At 43.5% G+C, this 25,690-nt stretch overlaps 1 protein-coding gene across 1 annotated transcript in view; it reads right to left on the bottom strand.

Annotated features, from left to right (window-relative positions):
- Positions 1-25,690, bottom strand: part of CAMK1D (calcium/calmodulin dependent protein kinase ID) — a gene marked incomplete at its 3' end in the record, with an annotated part of 227,028 nt that overhangs the window by 105,130 nt on the left and 96,208 nt on the right. Inside the window, exon 2 of the mRNA XM_084268080.1 lies at positions 21,634-21,765. Coding sequence (XP_084124206.1) covers positions 21,634-21,765 — 132 coding nt within the window. The remainder of the gene's footprint in view (positions 1-21,633; positions 21,766-25,690) is intronic.

Here is a 25,690-nt window from a genome sequence, read left to right as displayed (position 1 = left end):
AATTTGCTCAATTTTAAAAGAAATGGATCTGTGTCAACAACCAGTGCACTTTGCAAAGCACTGGGTTCAAGGCTGTTGGTCAACCCTCTTGTCCCATGACTCTATCATGCAGATTCTTTGTTTTCCAGGCACCTTCACACAGATTGTCTCTCTCCTTCAGGCACCTCTCTGCCTTTTTTCTGTGCCCACTGACTGAAGGAAGAAATCTCTTTAAACTGACTCACCATTCCTTTTCCAAAATATCTGTAGTAAGGAAGAGGAAAGATCCATATCTAACCCACCTTGCAGTCCTTTCTCCCAGCACCCCTCTCTGACAGAAGTTTGTTGTCAACACCGTTCCCCTATCAACCTGGTCCTTCCCTCCCCAAAGTCAGGGCTGCCGCATCTGTAGCAGCCCCTCATTTTAATTTTGAGAAGTCTAAGCTTTGCTACTCTGTTGAGAGCTAAGGAAACCTCCACTAAGAGCTCCCTCCGCTCCCTGTTTATTCAAGAGCATTTTCTCCCCTAGTGCCTTATCTTTGCCATTGTTTCATGGCCTAATTACTTCCCTTCTGAGAACTTAATTTCATTTATCTCCTTGGAGTCAGACAGGATCATATCAAATATGTAAACTCAGCTGTGCATGATATTCATACAAATAACAGCTACGTCCGTCGGTCTGCATACAATTCTTGCTGTATCACAAGCAATCCCACTTAGAAAAGGGAACATGCATTTATTAAAGTCACTGCTGATTGCCATTACAGAGGCTGCAATTTTTTACTGTGCAAACTCAAGTTATTGCTAGATGAAGAGTGCTACAGTTCACAGATTCACAGAATGGTAGGGGTTAGAAGGGACCTCCAGAGATCATTGGGTCCAACCCCCCTGACAAAGCCAGTTCCCTAGGACAGGTCTCACAGGGAGGCATCCAGACGGGTCTTGAATATCTCCAGAGAAAGAGACTCCACAAACCCCCTGGGCAGCCTGTCCCAGGGCTCTGTCACCCTCACCGTGAATTTCTTCTGCATATTCGTGTGGAACTTCCTATGATGAACAATGAATGAACATCCTTCATTGTGATGAAAATGAAATATTTATGGATGAATAATAAATAACTATCTTGGAAGAGTTTGAATGAAAAAGACTCTGCCTGAATTCTAATTGAAGAAAATTGTTTTAACAAGTGTTTGTTTTCTGAAATTTAAACAGGTTTCTGTTGGTGAGCTGTACTGATACATACAGTGCAGGACAGCTAAAAAAGTCCTTTTCCCCCTTCTCTGTTTTTTATAACTCTGTGTTCTTTGCTGAGCACCTGCCCGGGTATTATCTCAAGTGTTGGTACATCTGCCCCACTCCACGACACGTGCCTGCATTCAGGGGTAAGACTGCACATGTTTTGTTGAAACATGGAACAATCAGATGACAGGGACTTTTGATGAAAACTTGATCCTCTCTCTGTTGCTAACTATGGACTGCAAAGGTCCTGTGTGTCACGATATTTTCTAACAGGCTGCTTTTTCCAGGCACATTCCTCTTGGAGTGCGAAGAAAAGCATTTTGTGATACACAAAATGTATAGCAGAAATGACAGAAAAACTTCCTGCAAGTAAGAGGGAAACAAGCTCAAGCTAGACAACTGGAAGCCACTTTCATTTAATAATGTAATTGAGTTTTTATTAAATAGTTTCAGATTTAAAAAAAAATGGCAGCATAAAGAGCATGCAGAAAATTCTTATATAAATAACACAGACTAATCAAATATACAGCCCTCATCTCCAACGTGCTGTATGAGAGATCTTCTAACTCTGCTAGTCAACACGTGGAGTAAAAAAGCCCACACAACTTGAAGCTGTTGTCATTAACATCCTGCATGGTGGAGAGCAGAGAATGATGTTGCCAAGGGCCCGTAACCTGCCCAGCTCTGCTGCGGGTGGCGTGGTAAAGGTAGGGGCTGGCAACTTCAGAAGAACACACAGACATGTTCAGCAAGTGCCAACTCATCTAGCGGTCTGTCACTAAAACTGAATTGGATTAATTTCCTTTCCGCTCCACAGAAATCAAAGCAGCCTATTTCAAAATAAATATGTCATCCTCAAGGCCAATTAAATTTTGCAAGCTGTGACCAGGGGGAGAAGAGAGGATCAAAAGTTGGACTGCATAATGAAAGTTGACTGCGATCTTAATTACAGAGATTTTGGCTTGTCTTGATTGCTCATTCCTCAAGATACAACTCTTTCATGACTGCCTGTTCTGGATCTCTGTCTGTACCCCGTGTGTGGTTTTCAAGAGGCTATTATAACCCTTCCTACAGAGCTGGGCTCTTCTAACTCAGGCTGTAGCATCTTCTGTCTTTACTATGGAACTGCCTTGCTCAGTCCCCAGCTGACATTACAAAGAGCTTTCCTGTTAAAATACGCATGGGAAAAAGCAAATAATAAAGGAAAAAAAAAATCAAAAAACCAAACCCATAAAGCAGAAGCCAACTGATGAGAAAAATTCCTTTTTTTTTGCAATTTGGACAGACACTGATCCTTAAGATAACAATCTTTCCTAGGAAATATCACACCCAAGATCTTACTAAATCTGGGGCAAGCAAAGCAGCATTGCCAAGCGTACAGACAAGTCATTACATCTTCAAGACATTTTTTCACTCCAGTGCCAGTTCGACGTGTCCCACCCAATACAATTATTTTCTATTCCTTCTTCCTATGTGAGATCACCTTTAAAGCAGTAATTAGAGGATGTGTTTGTTTGGAGGAATGCAAATGATTGCTTTGCTCTAGGGCCTGTTTAGCATGTCAAGTTAGCCTGGAACCACACCTGGCTACCAGAATAAAATCATCTGTGAAAAATAAATAGTCTGTGTACAGTTTCATAGAGAATGTAACACTTCCCTCCAACAGGGCTCATGCATCATTTAATGCTTAACACGTTCCCCAGAAGAAGGAAATATCTCAGACAGGCATCAGCACTTAACTGTTTGAGGGCAGGCTTCCTACTGCAACAATGTCTTGAGCAAGGTGAGACTGGTTCCAGTTCCAAGAAAGGAAACCAAACGACTTGATCACTACCTTGACTCCCTGTGAATGTATTTGCCTTGCCCATCTCTGACCAAAATTGCTCACAAAGAAACTGGGCTCGCTGCCGAGTTTCATTCTCCTGGTGGGTCGATCAAACATCCATGTGCTGCGTGACACCAAAATATTTCAGCCTGTCCCAGTCCCCTGCTCTGTAGGGCATCCAAGAACAGGCTTTAGTACTGATCTAAAAACATTCTTGTGCTAAATTAAGCTTACACTATCGCAGGGAGCACCCACTTTTCTAACAGATTTGGTTATTTCATCAATGGCAGTCAGACTCAGTGGGTTTAACAGGTCCAAAGGGAAAGGAGAAAAGACATCTCAGTGCCCCAGTCAACACTCTGGAACTGCTTCTTGAAAGAGGGCAAGAGGGAACACAGTAATTACCAGGCAAAATATTGTTTTGTTTTTCTACAGAAATGACTACTAAAGGATTTAGTCCAGCATGGGCCCTCAAGCACCACCACAACCAAAATTATTTCTACCAATACCCATGTCCTTGCCACCATCAGATCTGCTCAAAGACCTGTTTCTTCACAAACAGTTTTCCCACAGACCTCAATAAAATGCTTCCACCTCTTCACAGACAGAGAAGGATATTTTGTACTTCATTGTTTGCAGTGTTGCAAACACAGTGCCACAATACCATGGTGAGAGTCAGCCATGAACTATGATGGTTAGTTCATCATTCTTTTGGGAATAATGTGTTTAGAATATGGTATATATCCCAATGTAAATCACATCAACAACTTGCACCTGGTCTTCCTGCTCAGACAAATCAGTTGTATAAGGAACCCCATCAACTCCAAACAAAGGAAAAAGCAATAGTACTGGAGATCTTAGTGGGACAACTACACTCTATACATCCATCCCTATCAAAATAATTCGGTTTAGAACAGTATTACCAGCCAGAGCCTGGACAAGAAGGTGTTAAGGTATGCTGTGGGGAGTGACAGCACCGACATGGCTTAACCTTTCCTAAGTCAGAAATACCACACACAAATTACAGAAATCACAGTGTTGTCTACTCGGTGGAAGATGTCTCCTCGGGGCGTTCTTTTCAAGCAGACTGCACCATGGTAAAGGTCAGCACCGTTTACAGACAAATCTATTTTGTAATACATGGTGCACACTGTGCTCAGTACGAGGCGACTTACACACAAAACTGGCTTTCTCAGGTCGGCACAAATCCTTGTGGGCATCTCCGTGCAGAACAAGGAGGAGTGGGAGGCGCTGGTTCAGGCAGCAGATTGCCATCCTCACATCATGTGCGTCAGGCGAAACAGACCTGGGGTAGTCCACCATATGAGCTCTGCAGCCCTGAGTGCTTATTGATCCCTGTTTGACTCTGGTTTGACTCAGGCGATAAACACTGGGGAGGTTTTTACCCGTGTCCACGCTTACTTTTTCCAGCCACAACTGTGGACAGTGTCTGGCCTCAAGTCTCAGTTGTAGGGATGCACCTCTGCTGACATTTAGAAACCGCTTCCTTGAGTGCAAGAACGATCTGTCATACAGTTTCACTTAGCTTTTTATAGGTTTTAGAGCTTACCTGTAGAATTCCACTATCTATAAAATACTGAAGGCAGATTTGAACAAGCTGCAGGTTTGCAAGGGGGTTCACAGCTCCTGTTCGCATTCCTAGTATTTGACAACACTTTCAGGCTTTTTTCTGTACTGAGTGAGGAGCACAAAAAGAAAAATGCAGTAGGAATTAACTGGTTGGGAACCTCTTTTGGCATCCACCTTGGTGAAATGTTTTTCCTGAATCTTTTTGTCTTGCTCCCATACCTCTTCCATCCCCCCTTTCTCCTGGATTACTCAATCATAAAAGCATCCATGAGGCCATGTTTAAATATATTTTCTATTTAGAGTAATGTGTGTGTGATAGGCTTCCTAGGGAAGGGTGGATTACTACAAGCATAGTGATCCCAAGAGAGGAGCATTTTTGCTGCGCTATAGGACAAACAAGTCCTATTGGCAGAGATATAGAAAAGCTTTGGGTCCTACCATAGCACGCTCTATGTAGCTTCTTTGATTGGCACTATAATTCCTCAACATTATCAAAAGTAAAGAGGAGAAAGTGTGGTGAAAATTGTTTACAAAACATCAAGACCAACTGTTCATGATGCTCCGCTTTATTTTTAATACAAGGAAAAGCACAGCACTGCAAAGCAGTTCTTAATTAACTGCTTTCTCCCAGCAATACTTTTGGCTCTGTGTAGCAGTGCCAAGTACTGATATTTATATAACTCAGCAATGGCTATGATTTTGCTTCAAAATGTTTTTTTGGTGTGGCTCTGTCATTACCCCGGGGCATGTGTGGCTACAGGAGGAGGTTTGGGGAAGAGATGCGCTTTTAGGACCGTCAAATGAAAAGATTAGTCTGGAACAGGCTGAGAAAAAAAAACCCAAACCTATATTTTGAGCTTGTTCCCCCATGTTGGAGAAGAGAAATTATGGCCAGGACCAAGAACAGAAACAAAGCCACCCCTCTCAGTGACACCAACATGCCTTATCACCATCTTCTGCCTTGTAGAGCGTCCGCAGCTCAGGAATGGGGAGGGCTGGCTGATATTCCTGTGAGGCCAATTAAAAATATTGTACATACTGATATGGAAAAAAAGTAAATACACAGGGATTTCCTGAGAACCATATCTGATACTCACTCCTTCACAGCTGTACAGCTACTGGGGGCATCCAGAATGGCTAATCTGTATTAGTTTTAACTTGCCACAGTTAACTTCTTTCCCCAGTGACTGGGTTTTTTTTAATCATTGTTACTATTATTATTATTTCCTTTGATTTGTGCTTCAGAGGGGTGGTTTCCACCCTGGGAAGTGCAGAACCCGGGGATCTGTGAGCTTCACAAGGTCTGCAAAGGATAACTAAAAAAGTAAATTTGTCATCTCTGAGTTTCAAATTAAATTGCTGCACAGGAGCTGGCCCTGCCACGGGATAAAATTAAAGTACCTGCCTATTCAAACGGATGAAACCCATTATTATAAAGCCATTTCCAGAATAAGCTCTTGGGCTTATGCTCTTTCATTTTCCTAAAAACAAAAATCAAATTGCCTGTAGCACTTGGGGAGCCAATTCACCCACCAAAACCCTTCCTTTTGCTTGATTTCCAGATATTTTGTGTCCTTGACTATGGGTCCTCATCATGCCTTACCCCCACGGCCTCAGTGTGCTCCTAAAACCAGCTCTTCCTACCTCTCAGCTAACCAAGCCTCACAAGGGCACTTATTTAATAAATGAAGATAAAATCTGGATTATCATGAGGAACTTTACCCAATCAAACACTCTTTTCAGGATTACCCCATTCTGAACATGCTCTGCTTTTTCTCCTGTCATTCTCCTTATAAATCACTACATGTCACGAAAACACTCATAGCTGCAGAGCACACATGAGGATTGGCCAAAATATTCTCCAAGTGCCAACGGGTGTCTATAAAGAAGATTTCTACACAATTCTGATTAGTAAAAGACAGACAACACAAAACTATTACCTAAATAAGCAGAAAATTAAAGAAACACCAGATTTTTAATACATCAAGAAACACACTCACAAGTAAGTAAATAGAAGTTAAATGCAGACAAATTCCCAGGCAAATGTGAATAGTAAGACTAATTTGGGGAAGGAGTATAGGGGATGCTTTCACTCCCACAAAGTCTGTCTACCTTTCTAACCACTGTGCATTAGTCAAATCCAGTTATCAATATCTTCACAGCGTAAAGAGATGAAATAACACAGCCTACTTGATGCAGAAGGTCAGACCTGGTGAGTGACTTTCTCTTTCCAGAATTAAACACCGAGTTTAAAGAGGAAGTTTGCCTAAACCCAAACTCTAGCCCAAAACTTGCCCAAGCTTTTGGGCAGTTTGGGTCCTGTGTTGTTTTTTCCATGAAAGATGTGCATTGCTTTTTTTTTTTTACAAGAGAGCTTTAAGAGGTTTCCAAACCAGTGCAAGGCTGAGACCAGCAGCATACTGAGTTGAGTGCTCCCTCTCTCAGCATACACATCTCTTTTGTAGTCCAAGATAGTGGACTGGAAGGACAGTGATGGACCACATATGGCCAACTCCCTAAGAGTAGAAAGCAGCCATCTCCCACAGGGATGCTGTAGGCATAATTGCAACATTGCTGACAGAAACAAAACTCTTGAGGTCTCCTAACTTTCCCTTATTCCCTGGATAGGGACTTTAATTGGGAACCAGATACATTTTATTTGCAGTTGCTTTTAAAAATGTCACTCAAGTCTGCCTAGGACCTGGATGTGACAGAGTCAACACAGGATCAGGTCTTTAAAGCTTATAAGATTTCCCTGTGTATAAACCACATACCCTTTCTGTTATTCACTAAGTCCTCCACAAATTGTCCTTTTAATATGTTTACCTGTATCAGTTACTCTAGGAGCATATACAGCACTGCAATAAAATTATAAATAAATTTTTTAAAAACCCTTAATTTTGCTAAAATAAAGTGGTATAGGTGTTCCCAGCTTGAATAATTATTTAACACTTGACTACAGGGAAAGAAAAACAGTGAAAAACTGCCAGAAATACTGACATCAGTCTTCCATTTCAAGAGCAATTCAGAATGATTCCAAATATAGTTGGGCCTATTAAGAAGGGTAAGAGTGCAAACTACGTCATCATAAGAAAGAAAATCAGAAACATACGCTTCTAATGAAAGATGGAATTTTAAACAAAGTCAGCAATTCAGGGCCCTAACAGTAAATCAGAGCTAAGAGGGGAAAATCTCTGCATGGCAATCCCATCTCTTGGGGGTGAAGTTTGGTGGTGAGGTCCAGGCCTGTTTTTTTCAATTTGCAGAAGGTAAACCAACTTAATTCCAGCAGCAAGACCTCATAGGGAGAAAAGCCCACGTTGTAAGATGCAGACCAGGTTCCCCATCCTCTGACAGAAGTGGCCTTTTGGGGTTCTCTTGTTCCAGCTTTGCTGGTACATGGAGAGAGGGGACATGGCCTGTCCCTGGCAGATCCCCTCTCTGTGAGGTGAACTCTGGCCCCAGCCCCAGCAGCCTAAATGGGCAGCAACACCATACAACCACCACTATTCCCACCCATCAACCGGAGAGATCAGGGAGCTCTCCTTGTGGGAAAACCGGGATCCCATGTTGGCTTAGCTGTGCCTGAGTTACACAGGCATGAAGACGGAGCAACTACCTTTGGAAGCCCACACATATGGGCTATGGCCTTTCCTTTTGAATACAGCAATTCAGGAGGCCCTGGGAACTGGGAAAGGAGGTTGTGCAGCACGTTTTCCATGTATAAAGCCCTGAGTCCACACCGTGTGACTGCAGAAGGCAAAGCCCTGCAATCCTCGAGGGCAACCTCATCTTAGGCTTTCTTTCCTCTTTTGCATTGGGCTGAGATTCTCAAGGGAGCCTCAGAGTCATGTAACCAAGTTCAATGACTTTGAATTTTCCTATTGACCAGAATAGCATTAGATCATATTACCCGCCTCTATTTGTTAACGACAAGGGCTCGTTTACCCATGCTGATGCCACATGGCTTGGATGATTATTCTGTGCACCATAAATGGCAAGGACAATGCCTTCAAGACATAAACACTGTGGGACATGCAGCCACTCCACTCAACGGCTATTTCCTCATGTGCCCAAAAAACGCAGAAGGAAGAGTTTCAAACTTCACCCAAGTTTTCAACTTCCCTCCCACCAGCCCACTCATAGTAAATGTAAAAGCTGACAGCCAGCCCTATTACAGGAACATTTTATCTTTAGAAAGGGAAAAACCACATCTCTCTATAGAAATGCCAATAAAAGCTACATCTTTGTGGATCGTGACATATCCATGTATTTGTGGTGACTCACATAAGAGAGCATTTTAAAAAAGTAATTAAAAAGCCCTTTGTTTTCAGTTAGAAATCCCCTATTATCCCTTTTAAGACCAAAGTTGTGAACAGCCACAGTTTTCTGTTCTCATCACCAAGTTTACAGCAGATTGCTCCACTCTGGAGAGATGCTTCTTGACAAAATGTATTGTGCCAAATGCTGCATGCAGACTCTTCTGCTTTGGGTAGAAGGGAAAAAACGGTCTTAAACCACTGAAAAACAACCCCATGTTGATGTGTATTTTTCACACAAGTATTTCATCAGGAATTAACTATTGCACTCAGTGCACCAAGGTCTGAATCTGTTCCAGTTGCCCACAGGGAACGGCTGCTTTGCTGAGGCTGTAAAGATCTATATATGTGTAAGTCCAAAAAGGTCCCATTTTAATCCCTGGTGCGTCAGTCAAGACAGGAGGTATCACAAAGGTATGAAGATATTTGAGGCAGGCTGTTATTCTACTTGGTGGGAACCAAACAGATTATATATAGAAATTTTGGACTAATCTCAGAAGGAGTCAGTGCTGGTGTGCAAGAACATACATGGCACACTTCATGCATTTTTCATTTGGCTTTGACTCAGTAAGGAGCTATCACATATAGTAGTTTATTTGCTAGTGCTTCCCAGTAATATTCCTTCTCAACGTTATTAACTTGCAAGAAAAAGAAACCAATTCGGCTATTTACATTTTTAAACACTTTCAAAAAGAGAGTGTATTGTCTGTAAGAAATCTTGAATTCACCTGTGGCTACTTTCCTGTAAGAAGAATGTATTGGGAAAGTAAAGGAGGCAATAACATCTCTGTATAATGTAATGCTCCATAATTTTAATTTGATAAAATATCTGGCAAAGTAAAAGCTAACTGTCACATATCCTTAGGGAAATGATTTCATAGTCCACTTACTAATACAAATTGTCAATATTAAAACTAATCCACAGGTTTCTGCACTTACAGAGATTTAAGTACTGGGCAATAATAGACAGGTTTCTCTGATAGCCAGGGACACAGAAACGTGGATGCAATCAAGAAAAATATTAGGCTTTATTTTGAAAACTGATTTGATTAACAGGTCCTACAGTTGCAGAATCACAACCTCCTAGCATGGCCTCTCTTAATTCAGAAAAAACCCACATCTATTCTGAGATAAGCCAATGCCTTATTGGCACAATTAAAATATAAGAATTTCTGATATGATATTGTTCTTTTTATTTTAAAATATCAGTGTTTAATTTGAAACAAAATTGTCATCACCGTATCCCTGGTCAAACTGAGCACTAGGGCAGCCTACAGACTAAATGAGCATTCTGTATGCCTGTCTTTGTTAAAAGACAAAGTCAAACCTGCAGATCTAAATACTTATTTAATTTTTTAAACTTTTTTTTTCTTCAAAACACCTACTGAACACAAAATGTTGCATGAGTCAGCATTATAAGAGTGAATCAATATGTATTACAGATGACAACTGCAGATGTAGTTGGCCAAACACCAATTAATTTATACAGCTGTCAGTTCAGGTTATATTGAACACATTCCAAACACCGAGGCTGCTGTTAAGTTTAACCTGCTGCAGTTGAAAGTGGGAAGGATTGCAAATATTTTCCCATTTTATTATAGTCAGAGCCAGCAATGCCTCCCCCTCCTCCCCATCGCCAACCTCTGGTTCAAGACACCTAGAATCATGACCTTAATAAGACACACAATGTAATTGTGATTCATCTTCTATAAATGAAAGCAGGAGGTGGAAGTTACCGACCGAGTTGCTTTAAATTCACACTGGGGTCAGGCATCACAAAAACTTGCCTACTGATAACATTATTAGTCCAATTTCACATAATGGAGGCCAAAAAATCAGCAACTTGTATTCAGAAAGCATTTTAGCATGCAGCTAAGAGCAAACAACTGTTTTGGACAAGGAGTGCTCAGGAAAACTGTCATTTCTGATGAGATTTCTGTTTCTACCTTCTTGAACTGACGTTTTTTGAATACTTGTTTTTCCTCCCTGTACATTCTGAACCACTTAGAATTGCATATTTGATGAGTTCCACAGCAAGTGGGATTTGAGCTCAGATGCAGCTGCATACCTTAAGGATGCTTCCAGCTGGCCAGATGAATTGTACCTTGCGTTTGCTTGTTTTCCTTTACACAGTGCTTCACAAGTTCACTACCCGGATACTCCAGTGTTTTAGGAGTTAATGCCAAGAGAACAAAAGTAAGGTAAAGGGATATCCACTGAGGTGCTTGGAGTCTCCATGTAAATAATTTACTCATCATCAAAATACAGTCATCTTGTGGATAGAAACTAACTGGCTCCCAACTGTACATTACAACAGCTTAATGCAGAACACTGACTTCCCTTAATATTTCAAGATTAAGTCAGAGAAGACAGGCAAAATGCAGTACATTGATAGTATTTTGGCAAGGACGTTTCCTCTTTGCTAATGACATGAGACCCTTAAACAGCCGTTTATACTTTTTCCAAATCAAGAAATAACTTTCGTGGGGAAAAAAAATCTCCAACATTAGTTTTGGACAAAATATTCCAGATTACCTGGAATCTTGTGAGAAAAAACAGAAGAGGAAATATTTTGCTTAATGAAGCTATCCAGGACTACATCTTCAGCAGCTTTTAGGCACCAACGTGTGCTTGAAGACCTGGGCTTTCTCTACTACTATCACACCCCCCAAAACTCTACGGCGTCTAAACACTACGTTGTAGAGCTGCTTTGAACAGAGCCATTGCAACCTGTAACTGCCCACGTTTGCCATGGTCTGGGATAGTCTAACAGCCATGTGTCCTCCCATGCAAAGACAACCCACCTTAACTTCTGTCAGCTCCATAATCCCAAACCAAAGGCACGTGTTTGTGGATTAGGTAACTCTTAGTTTTAAACATGTGGGTGTAACAAAGACAGACCTTATGCCTCCAGATATAAAGCTGAGTCATTTATCAAACTGTTAGAGCTTATTAAAGAGTCTTTCTGCATCTTAACAATTCTTTCCTTTTAGGTAGCAGACAACTGCATATAATCAGATACTTGTACCACTGAAACGGGATTGTCACCAACGTCCTGAGTAACAGATACTTGAAAAATAGGCTATATATTCTCATTATTTAGCTAGGAGCTCTGAAAGGACCCCAGCTTTGTTATTCCAGCTATCCACATAAAACACACAGCTGGTGCAGAAGCAGATACCAGCTAAGGCTGAAAAACCCATTCTGCTAATTTGTAAGCATCTTAGAGCAACTATTTCAGAAAGCAGCTGTTTCTTCCATACCAGACAGAATTATTTTCCAAGCCAGAGCTCAGAGACGATGTACTTTCATCCCCTCTGACCTGTGCCCTCCTCCCAGCATGAATATGCCATTTTTTGAATTGGACTGGTGTACAAGTGGGATCTTGAAGAACGGCAGTTATGCCAGGGAGATTGGGTAAAGCATCGCCCCCCAGAAGAGAGGACAGCTGCACTGTCACCCAGCAATGAGAGTGAAATGACTTATCACATGATAACCTCCTTGAAGGAACACAACTGTCTGAGTACACACAGCACAAAGTCAGGCTGAAACACAGAAATGCCGCGCGCCATCGCTAAAGCTATTACAGAGCACGCTGCGTGTAAGGGAAACTGTGTAAGACAGAGACTATACAAGGGATTTTGTTTGTGTTTACTGTTTTGGAGGGGATTTTTCTCTCTCATTTAATGTATTTTAGGATATTTAAGATGCCTTGATCTCCTTCCCTACATCTGCTTACATCTAATCTATCATGAAATGCAATCCAGGCAGTCCTGGCTGCAAAGTCTTCCCCTGCAAAGTTTCCATCATCTCAGTGATCAAAAATGGTGTCAGCTTTGTTTCAGGTTTCACACTTTTTTCACTCGCATGAATCCTTTGCAGCAAAATGAGTTGCTTAACAAGAAGTCAACTGCTAGTGCCAAGGCAGAGCTGTCCTGTGCCGTACCCACATATATAGGGTCAGATTCACTTTTGCCTGAAACCCGAGAAGGGCAATTCATCCTGTCTGCATCTCCTTCATTCAGGAGATGATCTCATGGTCTGAAGCTGATGTCAGCCTCCAAGCATGCTCAACCATCCCCCTACCCCAAAGTATTTCATAGCTCCTGGCTCCTTTCCACATCTAACCTGCTTCCCTATCATGGATCCCTGCAGTAGTGTCCAGCAGTAAGGGTGACTCCAAGGGCGGGCACAGAGGTCCCACCAGGCACCCAGGTCTGCCCAGCAGGTGCATGACAGCAATGATGAATTTTATCCATGCAGGATGCCAACAATTACATTCATGGAAGGGCCCTACTCTTCCACCACTGACATGAACATCATTAGTGGTACCGCTAGGTATCGCCCCTCTCACTGTAGCCTGCACACCCTGAGCTATTCCAGGGTGTTGTAGCTTTGCGTGGCTGGGTTCTGGTGGAGAAGGGGGACTGCAGGGGTGGCTTCTGCAAGAAGCAGCCAGAAGCTCTCTGCAGGCCCCACAGAGCAAACACCAGCTGATTCAAGGCCAGAGTCACTGCTGACCAAGGCCAAGCCCATCAGTGACAGTCACAGAGCCTCTGGGAATCACAGTTAGGAGGAAAAAACATAAGCAGCTGCTTTTTGCTCCCAGATAAGGGAGTGAGATGTTGTGAGAAACTGTGCAGGCACCAAGGTCAGAGAAGAAGGTGGGGGGTGGGGGGTGAGGCACTCCAGGTGTTGGAGAGATAGATTCCCCTGTAGCCCATGGAGAAGATCATGGTGAAGCAGGCTGTCCCCCTGCAGCCCATGGATGATGATGAGAGCAGAGATCCCATCTACTGCCCATAGAGGACCTCACGCCAGAGCAGGTGGAGACACCTGAAGGACACTGTGACCCCATGGGAAGCGTGTGTTGGAGCAAGATTCTGGCAGAAAAACCTGCAGTGCATGGAGAGACCAACCCATGCTGGAGGTTAGCTGCGAAAATTGTCACTCTGTGGGGGACCAGGCTGGACCAGTCTGGGCCTGGAGGTCAGCACCCCATAGAAGTGACCCACATTGGGGCAGCTGGTGATGAACTGAAGCCCGACACAAAGGACTCACAGAGAAGTTCCTGAAGGGGTTGGACCCAATGATCTCTCGAGGTCCCTTCTAACCCCTATGATTCTATGATTCTATGACTGTGTCCCATGGGTGGGACCCCGCACTGGAGCAGGGGAAGGGTGTGAGGAATACCCCCCCCACACCACGGCTAAGAAGGAAAACAACTTGTGAGGAACTGACCAAAACCCCCATTCCGTCAGTCCCTGTCCCTCCCCATGCCATAATAGAGGGGGAAGAAGGGAACGAAATCATGACTAAAGTTCAGTCTGCTAAGAAAGGAGGGGTGGAGGGAGGTGCTTTAAGATCTGGTCCTGCTTCTCATTACCTGACTCTGGTGTCACTGGGTGTGCAGGGCAGTGTAATAAATGAGAGAGTTTTCTCTCCTTTATTGTGTTGAGTCTGTTCTGCCCATGATGCTGATTGAGGAATGATCTCTCCCTGTCCTTATCTCAACTCCTAAGCCTCTCAATATATGCTTTCTCCCCTGTGCAGCTGAAAAAGGGAGTGAGAGAGCAACTTTGGTGGGTGTCTGGCCTCCAGCCAGGGTCAAACCACCACACCGGGGCTGCAGGGCCCCTCTGGGAAGATGGCTTTTGGGATGCCCTGGATTTGCAGTTGTCAGGGCTGGGGGGCACGGCTGCGCAGGGAGGGCAGAGTCAGCCTTCTGTCACCCCAGTGCAACTGCAGTGGCATGAGCAAGCCAGGTTTTAACAAGTAAATCTACATAAAAGCTTTCTCTGAAAGTGATTACTTAATATAACAACCAGCTGTCTCTCCAATTCTTGCTGAGGCAGCCTATCTTCTCACCATTATTCACAGAGGGGAAAAAAAGGAGAAAAAAAAAGTATTAAAAAAAGCAGCAAGCCTGTTTTGTTGATAGGGTAAGCAAAGCCTCAGCGGAATGATGTTACCTGACAGACAGAGATGCCAAGTGCTTGTTTATTTTTTCCTGTCCTAACCCTCTCATTCATTTCTTTACAGGAGAAAGAGGTCTTACGGCTGGGGCTTGAGGAGGTAATTAGTCACAAACCCCTTAAGCCCCAATCCTGCAGCTTTTAGTACACCAGCTACACAATCTAATTACCATCACTTATATGTTAGCACTTGCTAACACAGGATCTGAGTGGCTCCTCTTCATTTCTGCTTGCCCTGTACTCCAGCTGCGTGACCTCACACAGAAAAATAATTACCACAGGAGAGCATTAGCGGGCACCAGCAGAGCCTCCAGACTGGGAAACTGGAGTATGGGACCATCCAGGCCTGCAAGGGCTGTATTTTCTGACCCAGAATTTTACAGAATTTACAGAATTTACAGAATCTTAGGGGTTGGAAGGGACCTCAAGAGATCATCGGGTCCAACCCCCCTGCCAAAGCAGGCTCCCTATCTCATATTACACAGATAGGCATCCAGACGAGACTTGAATATCTCCAGAGAAGGAGACTCAACCACCTCCCTGGGCAGCCTATTCCACTGCTCCGTCACCCTCACTGTGAAAAAGTTCTTCCGCATGTTGGTGCGGAACTTCCTATGCTCCAGCTTACAGCCATTGCCCCTAGTCCTGTCCCCACAGACCACTGAAAAGGGGCTGGCCAAATCCCCCTGCGTCCCAAGTCTAAGATATTTATAAACACTAATTAGGTCTCCCCTAAGCCTTCTTTTCTCCAGGCTGAACAGACCCAGCTTACTCAGCCTTTCCTCATATGGGAGATGTTCCAGGCCCTTAATCATCTTCGTGGCCCTTCTCTGACCCAGAGACAGCCGTGGGTTGGGTAGATGTGTCTGTCACACAAAGTCACTCAGGAATGTTCATCTGAATTAATTAAATGCCAGAATTTATGTTAGGGCAAATTAAACTTCTGCATGGCCAATTTTATTCAGAATTAATGTAGCCTTTGTTTCTGAGTGAAATTGCACTGAAGAGCTTAATAAGAGGTAACTAATGGGTTTTTGAAACTAAATTTGGATTCATCCTCCTATAGCCTATTGGGTTAGCCCCGGAGGGATGAGCACTCACAGAGGCAGGAATCTGGGCCAGAGAGGTTTTAGAGGGAATTTGTCAATAGGCTAGTGAAAGGGAGCAAAAAGGTACTTCTTTTTATTCTTTTTTTCTTTTTATTATCCCTTTAGTCCTTACACAAATCTCGAGAAGGAATGAGTTTTCCACACTTGTCATCAAGTGTGTCCTCTTTAACATCAGGAGCTGCACTACTCCTGGGATGGAGTGAAGCCTCCAAACATCATTGAATCAGGAACAAGGAGCCCCGTTGATTTATCTGATTTATGGGAGAGCTGCTCCTGTGGCCCATCATCTGATTTTCGGGAGAGCAGGAATGCCCACGCTCTCACCCACTTTGGGAAAACTTTTCGTTGCTGTTTTTTGTTTAGTTAGGAGATGGGTACAGCCCTGACCTCCAGGACTTTGCAGGATGATGCCTCCCTGCCTCTCTCCTTGTAGCAGCTCCTGGCTGTAGGTACAGGCATATAAAGAGTGAAGCAGCCGCCTGGGCATGAATCACTGCCTGAACACCCAGTTCCTTCCCCCCATCTTCCAAGGAAACAGGAATGGAAAACCCTGGCAGAATTTGAGCTGACCTGCTAGAAACAATTTGATTGTGTTGTTTAACAGGAAAAATGGCTTCAGTTCACAATTAGGCATGGCTCTGATTTGTAATAAGGGATTTAATGGTGCCTGTCCCAGAGGATCTAGGAGAGTAAAGAGGAGGGGGAGAGGGTAGGAGATAGAGAGATAGTTTAGAAACTATTTTTCTAATCCCTGTTAAGCAGAAACTACATAAAGCAGACTATGATTTGCTGGCTACACAGCATTTGCTTAACAAGACTCTTATTTGTGCACATTGCTGCCGCTAAGTAATCAATACACCTGGGTGCAGGGCTACACACAGCTTATGGTTCCTCCCCTTGCTTTGCTCTGACTCAGCACCGAATCTGTGTTGTTGTGCAGGTATTACTTAGGCAGCTAGAAAGTTTCTTGTGATAAATAGTGGTCTAGCCAAGAAAATAAAAAACAGGCATATTTTTCACTGTCTGACTCTTACAAGGCTGTGGGTTTTGGGTTTTTTTCTATTTAACTAGAACTTGAGACTGGTGCTTCTCTGCAGCCCAACTCCTCACACCACGTACTGCCTTCAGGAACCATCTAACAGACGATTCATCTAGCAGCATGTTCACACCTGCACAATTACCATAAGTGGAAGAAATTTCTTCTATTCTACAGCAAACAATGGAAAGGATTGCATTTACCTTTCTGCTCAAAAGCAGAACGTTGTCACTTTCAGAGCAGGGAAAATCCCAGTATTTCAGGTCAGGAAAAGTTTGTGTCACACAAAAGCAACCCTGTGCTGTTGGTCCCCACAGCCAGTTACTTAATAGAGCTGTGATAATCCTGTCTCAGAGAACCAGTTTTCTTTCTCAGAATCTGAACCAGAGCACATTTTACACTGAAAGAAAAAAAAAAGCCTAAAACTGATGCAGCCCAGCTTCTCACCTGATTTTGTGATGAGTTGTCCTATTTTGCCCTGTGTCTGGCTGCAGGCAGCCAGCACACAACTAGAATAAACAGCAGTCCTTATGTCAGAGCACATTGTCAAAGCACTAATTGAAGACATTAAGTAAATGTCCCACCTGATGTGGTACCAAACACAGGTGCCCAGTGGGACTTTGACCCTGCTCTGAAGCATCCCTTTAGGCCTAAGCTCAGCAAGGTGAGCTCAGCCTACTCACTGATTTCACTGGAACAAATTAACCGTCTAAAATTAGGCACATGCTTAAACGCTTTGTTAGGCTCAGGCTCCTGGATGAACTGCAGACTTAGTTTCTCCCATCACTGCACTCGACAGCGATCTCCTTCCCACTCCGTCCCCACCCATCTGAGTCTTCAGGGAATGTTGCCATGGATTTCCACGGGACACAAAAGAGTCCATATTGGAAGAACCCTGTTAAGGTTGCCAGGCGTAAATATTGACTTAACGGCTCTTCCGCCTTTTTTCTTTTTTAAGAACAGATTTGTTGGCCATGGCTGGAAAAATAAAATGATGGAGTATGCATGATTCACTCTGGCACTGGTACAAACATGCAGATCAGTTGGCTGGCAGCTCACTCCTCTGTTAGCAGAACATCGCTTCTAAAATGTGTCATTTGGTTTTGGCAGCAAAAGCGTCCGAGCCCGCAGACAGATAAAATCTCCTACCTTCCATGTACTTCACATGGGGACTGCTGACCTTCCCCCACACAGAACATTTGATTAATGCCTCCAACAGCTTTTTAGCTGAGACACGCAGAAGGACTGACAGGATGCTGCAATCATTTCAAGCTCAAATCCCAGCCCAGAAACCTCCCTTCTCGGCCCCACTCCCCTGGGTCTGCTGACACGAGGAAGGACTGCAGAACAAACAGCAGGTAAAGCTTTTTATTCAAAAGTCTTTTGAATAAAGGCTGTTTAATAGGCAATACATATTGAGACAGAATATGGTCACACGGGGAATCAGCACGGAAGTGAGAGGGAACCTGGGGGTTTTGGTCATTGGATTCATGCTTTCACCACCAGTTTTTACTCTATGAACTGAGTTTTAATCCTGAGTTTAAGAAACATTATTTGAAATACAGCTTCAACACAAAACATAATCCACATGCTTTACCTTACTGATTTTGCCAGATCTGGATGATCTGGCAGGGCTGACAGGGGGACAAATCTCCTCCTGGGAAGCCTGAGGGCACAAAGGGTATGCAATACTTGTATGCACCAGTCTTGGACATGACAAGCACAATTTGTCTGTCCCTAAAAACCTGCTCACCACACAATGGGTCACAAGCAGCTCACCTGAGAGCTGGCAGAGACTGCAGAGATTAGATTCAGGACTCCCCAGTAGATCCCTGTCTGACATACAACCAGGGTAATTCAAGAGGAGTTGCATTTCACAGCGCTTGGCAGATGTCTGCCAGAAAGCAAGCGCCTCATCCGGAGGAAGACAAAAATCTAATGATTGAATATAGGAGGAGAAAGTGCAGTGTCAGGCAAGAGATCCTTCTCTAGATGATCACGAGTTTGCTTGCATTTCAGCTAGGCAGGGGGGCCTCTGGGTCTTTAATTCCATGTGACGTTTATCCCACTCCCCAAAGGTGTAAGGTAAAACCAGAAAGGGAGACCAGGATCAACACACATGCATATTTATATTTACTTTGCATCCACCCTCTGTGGCTCTAAAACTTCCTCTCTGGGAACAGGGACCAACTCCTCCTGCCAGGCATCCTCTGTGCACATCCCCTTCAGAAACGGTGGTGGTTCAGTGGATGACACGTTAAGGCTGTGGCATCTCACTCCCATGCAGGCAGTGCCAGTCTCTGGCATCCTACCCTGTAGACAACAACTAGCCCTCCCAGCTCAGTGTTAAGCTACAAGACACAAAAGCAAGGACTCTTACATACCTTTGGAACTTAGCAACAGCTGCTCAGGACCCACCTCACCTTTCTCAAAGCTATTTTTACTGACAGCTTTTGAAGCAAAGAATTCATTGAGCAGAGAAACAGGCTGATATCCCCTCTCCTCAACCGTAGGCAGATCCAGTTTGTTATTTTCTAAGTGTTTCCTCAGTGGCACATACAAATTCAGTGCTGTGTCTGCTAGCAAAGATGTCTATTTTCAGAATAAATACAATGACAAGCAAAGTTTGTATTAGCAACAGTTAAGTAGAAGACATTAGGAGTTAAAAAAGGAAAAAATCTCTTTTAAGGTTGTACTGTGCATAGGACAAGAGACCAAGTAGATCGAATTGCATGAAATTAAGGAATTTTCCACCCACTTGCTCTCCTGCCCTTGCAGCTGGAATAGCACAGCCCCAGTGCTGCCTCCTGGTTTCTCAACAAATCGTTTGCAGAGAACAGAAATATTTCAGCACACAGCAGCAAGAAATAATCTCAGTGATTTCTCTGCTCTACTAGCCTCGAGTCAGCCTGATGCATGGCAAACCTTCCTGCATGCCAATACTGCCGCTCCTATACCCTCACACAAGTGTCAGGGGACAGACCCATATAAAGAAAGGCTGTTTCAAGCTGCCAGCTATTTGCCAGTACTGCCTGGTTAAGGAGATAGCAACGACTGAGCTTCATGACAGGTTCTCAATAACACAACACAGCAAGCGCCACCACACTGCATCTATCACTGGATTTACATTGTGCTGCCTTGGTATGGGTCCAGCAACGGGAAGGCAACATCAGCAAATGTTTGGAGTCCTGCTTACATCCCTCCACTGGAAAGGATGCCCTTGAACCTGCTTCTTTGACTTAGGCTGTCTAAGCATTTAAGTCAGAAGTATCTAGTTAGTTTTAAAGATTTAGGCTCAGTTTTGTCACATGGTGCCCAGATGATAAACCATCAGCCTCTGTATGACCAAGAGTTTTGGCAAGAAGTCCCATTGGGGACAGCAGTGCAGCAGGAATCAGGTTGCCCCAGTCCAACGTACACTTCTGTATAATTGTACTACCTTTAATTGAATAAGAAAGTACTTTTAGAAGTTTAAAACGAGTTACATGGACCAATCCTAACGTGACCAATTTTTGTCCTTTTTCCTAGAAAGAACGTCAAGGGTGATGAGTTCAGACCAACTGTCTCAAGTCAGGTGAGATGAATCCCACCTTTGGGGCATAAGATGGGGAAGATCAAGACTCCATTGACTACACTGAATCACAGCAGTTGTGAGCTGACTTTTTCTGATCCATGTATTCCAGCCACAGTCAGTCAAAAATACACACTGGGGACAGCCCTGATAAAAAGAAAAGTTCCCTTGGAAAGTCACTTCCAGAAGTGGCAGATGTACCTTCCCATGGTACAGAATACCTCCTATAACGATCCATAGCATGCCTGGGTAATTTTAGAGCAATTAGTATAGAGACTGTTTTATGTACTTGAAAATTATAACCCTTCTCTTGCTCTTCTAAACACCAATGACCCGACTGTTGACATTATTCATGGATAAGGTCTTTTTAAGGCATCATAGATTTTACTTCAGCCTAACCCTGCTCCTTCCCCACTTTGCAGTCATTTGGTTGTATTAACACAAAAGAAAAACAGAATATTTCTCAAAACCTTTTCACCATCATTTAAACTTGGGTGATCTTGTCTGCCTGTGATGGCTGGATGCCCTCTCAGTCATAGGATCACAGAATCATAGAATGGTTAGGGTTGGAAGGAACCTTAAAGTTCATCGAGTTCCAACCCCCTGCCATGGGCAAGGACACCTCTCACCAGACCAGGCTGCTCAAGACCCAATCCAACCCAGCCTTTAACACCTCCAGAGAGGGAGCACCCACCACCTCCCTGGGAAACCTGTTCCAGTGCCTCACCACCCTCATAGTGAAGAATTTCTTCCTAATATCCAATCTAAATCTACTCCCTTCCAATTAAAAACCTTTCCCCTTCATCTTATCACTCCATGTCCTTCCAAAAAGTCCCTCCCCAGCTTTCTCATAGGCACTGGAAGGCAGCTATAAGGTCTTCTTAGAGCCTTCTCTTCTCCAGGATGAAGTCATACTTATCACTGTTCCAGATCCTTAAAAGCAGAAGTTTAATCAAAGCAAAGAAACAGAAATGAAAGTCTGATACTTACTTTCTCAGGACTGCAATTTCATTCTCTATGCTGCTTTCCTTTCCCTTCAGTGCCTTCTTGGGAATGCACTTGACTGCAAAGAGCTTCCCACTCGCTCGCTCTTCAGCCAAAACGACTTCTGAGAATGCACCCCTGAGAGAAGAAAAGAAAAAAAAACCCCAGTTTTAAGCAGTGCCTTTTCTTTGGAAGTTGTTAACTGAAACATAACCATTGAATATTGTTTTTCTGGCGCCTTTTGATAGCTGCTCTTGTTAATCACAGCAGCAGCCCTACAATCATCTTTCTTTGCCTTTACAAACATGTGCAGATATTCACATTCATGCAAAACATTCAAGGTTTGCCAAACACAACAATTACAATAAAGGACCGTAGCCCAGCAGAGGTATGAGCAAAGCTTGAAGATCAGAAGGTTCCACTTCTACACAGGGCAACATGGACTGCTGCCCAGCTGCTGATTTGATGGATGATGTACTTCTTCTTTAATTTTAGGATGTTTAACTCACGAAGAATTAGAAATTCCCTAGGACCACACGATGCTTCTGGTTCCTCAGTGACCACAAGAGGTCAGGGCCTCCACTTTGGTCCTCCCTGGCAGCCCAGAGCATCTCTTCACCGTGGACTCAACCCTGACTCACGCAGGAAAGCAACGTCAAAGTTTTTCTACATACACAGTTATTCCACAACCCAAATTGCTGCATATGTAATTGCTAAAGCCAAAGAATGGGATTAAATCACAAGTCCAAACATTGGCCTTAATAGCAGCCTCCCTATGGTTACCCCAGAGAGGATTACACAAACAAACAAACTTCACCACTAATTGCCAAGAGTGGGCAGTTCTTCTCCTTCCTTTGGTTATTCCTTAACAGTGTATTATTTCTTGCACTCCCATCACTTCCTCCAAAGCATCTGGACCTTACTGGGGAGGAGCCAGGAAAATGTTACACTCGGTGCTATGTACACTTTTTTTATGTTTTATGCTTTTTTACTGAGCATCTGAGCATGATTCAAACAGTGCTGGTCTGGACGGACTTTTGTTCTGGCACACCAGGATTGCTCATATTCCAGTGCTCATTACTGGTTTAGCAGTGAGGTACTGGGCAAGACAGAGCATTGGCATGAAGGAATAGCAAATCTTTGCTCACATTCACCAAAACCTCCTTCTGAAACACCTGCTTTGTCCAACAGACATCAGAGCAAAGCACTTGTCTCACCAGATCCCAACTGAAGGATTCAGCAGCTGAAGGACCTTTATTTATACAAAATAAGATGCAGGACACTTTCCTTCATTTTTTCCACCTCAGCAGTAGATTACTCTGCTCTTTTACACAGCTCTCCGTGAAAAGAGCTCAGCAGCAGGCTGAGAAAACCCAACCATCCTCTGAAAAATGACACAGTTTGATCACAGCCTTATTTGGCTACCACCAACTTTCTTTGACTTTCATTCCCCACAACTTCTGTTTATCTAGATGTTTGTGGATAAACAGAAGGGTTTCATTTCCTGGCCAGGCTCTTCCTTTTTAAGTCATGCACTTCGATGACATAACCAAGAGGCTGTGACCTCACCAACGGTTCCTGAGTTGCAAAACAACCCAGTGAATCATTAAGCCAGTGGAGAAGCAGATAAGGAAAAGGAAGAGGCTGCTGCTTTGGGAAGAAAGCGCCTGTTGGTGCAGAAAGGCTTTTGTAGCCAGCAATGATGGGGAAACGGTGAGGGGACATTTAGGAATGGATTACAGGAGACTATTGTGAACCATTATGGCAGACGTCTGACAGTCTGTCTGCAGGTGGTAGTGACCCTCTGCAACAAGAATGCTTTGCCTCAGTGTGAACAGGGGTCCAGACTCTGACCACATTTATGCAACTCTAAGTAAAGGAACAATTCACTGGGTTTTGCTCTGTGTATAATCCACTACAGCACACTGGAGCATCACAGGTTCCAATTTAGAGTCAAAAAACCTGGTCTTAATGTCTTACATGATGAAGAAATCAAGCCACCCAAAGCATTTTTGAAGACCTAGTCTTTGCTTTCCCACTATCAACAATCCTAGTCCCCACCAAATGGGGTTTTCACCCTTACCTTCACGCTGGGGAAAGCCAAACCAGAGCAAATAAAATCCTTTTACTGAAAGCCCTAAGACCTCTCAGCGCTTATCAGCTTCAGCTGCAGACCAGGGTGCTCAGGAACTCCCAGCTATATTTCATGAACGCCTTAAATCCCATCTGCTTAAGCTTTCAACACTGCGCTTCGTTCCAGCTGTGTCTTGAGCAAGCTTTTTTTGCCTTCAGTTAAATGCTGTTAAAAGCAGCAGATTCATACCAGTCGTTTACTGATCACACAACTCTACCCATGTTTATGATACCATAAAAACACAGAGAGCTCCCATCCCAATCTGGATTTCATTGCTGTTCTCAGACAACAAAATAAAGGAAATCCCTCTATATCTTTCTATGCAATAAAGCCAGCTTTGGGAAACGCCTCCATTTCAGCTGGCTTGGCTGTTTTGCTGGATCTGTTTCTCCACTTAGCAGGACAGCCGTGGGGTTCGGTGTTTGGAAAAACCCTTGGTGAATTTAAATGAAAAAAAAGTTGGGAGCTTCGAGATACTCCTAAAAAGTAATTTGATATCTCCTTAACAACCTTTCCCATTAAAGCCTGAAATGAGCTGAACCTCAGCTAAAGTGTTCACTCACATGTCAACCCTTGGCACTGATGGAGTGGGTTTTTACATCAAGTTTTTATATGAGGCCATGGCATGAAATTACTGGCTCTGGGAAGAGCCCCTGTGCAACTACAGGAGAGCACTGGGGTGGATGTGCCAGGGAGAAGACGCAAGGCGGTCGGCGCTGCCCTGTGCATTAAATAAGCTCCTATGCTCACAGAGCGATGGGAAAGAAGCAAGGAGGCAATGGATGAAAGACCAGCAAGTGAAGTGCAGGAAGGGAAAAGATGGGAGGGAACAGATGCAAATAGGGATCAAAAAGTTAAATACAGACTGAGAGGAAAGAACTGGACAGGACAAGAAGAAAGAAATGGTAGTGAAAAGCATCAAACAAGGAAAAAAGGTAGCAAAGACACTCCTGGAGTCTGCTGGAGTCAGGGTAGAGTCAGAAATCAAAGCGTATAGATGGGCAAGCAATTATCACAATTTCAAACACATAGCTGAATTCATCCACCCTTAACGATCCAGTCCAGCCCCCACTAAACCCCTCTTGACTCACACATGAATAGATAAATACCAGAGAGAAAGTCAGAAAGACAAGGCTGCTCATTTTCTTGCTAATGGCAATATATCCTACAGCAAATTCTCCGCCTCCTCAAAAAAGTTCCCCAGAACTACCGACCTGGCAGGCTTGCTAAAGAAGATTTCCCCCCAAAGAATTAATGTGCCCTTTAAAATCAGGACATTAATGAAGGAAGCAATTTATCTCTAAGAATTTATTACAATTCTTTATTGAGGATCAAAAATTAATTGCAGACAAAGTTCTGTAAAGATGTTTGGCTTTGGAAAGTGTTGCCTTTTATACAATCCAAGTGACAGGACTTTCTGTCAGAAGGACATGACTTTCATTAAGCATCCTCAAACAGTGCTACATGATGAAAAGGAAAAATACAATACAGATGTTGGACAACCAGAATGCTACGTGTCTGCAGCTCACATAGGGCTCTGCAGTAAAACCTCACCCCTCCTAGGAGGTACCACACGTTGTCTATGATGACAAGATGTTCCCGAGACCTGCCCTTTGGAATCCATAAGCCACTATCCCTGTGGTCACAGCACTGAGCCAGAAAGTGATTCAGAAACCTCTTGGTCTGAAATTAATTTTACATTCTGATACAGAATAAAAAAAAATAAAAAGATCAAGAATTTAATTAATTAAAAGTTATGATTTTAAAGGTGTCTGCAATGGTTGGGATGTCCTAGTCCCTTCAGCTGGAAAATAAGCAATTGTAACCTCTCTGATGTGTTTGGGAAGATAGCCTTCACCTCTCTGAAGAGGGGCTTCAAACCCCTCCAGAGCCTTTCCTCGTCCTACTTGGAGATTATAGCAAACAAAT

The sequence above is a fragment of the Gallinula chloropus genome (assembly GCF_964237585.1).
Source record: "Gallinula chloropus genome assembly, chromosome: 1".
NCBI lineage: Eukaryota > Metazoa > Chordata > Aves > Gruiformes > Rallidae > Gallinula > Gallinula chloropus.
Note: the sequence above shows the minus strand (reverse complement) of the source record. Positions and strands in the feature narration are given on the sequence as shown.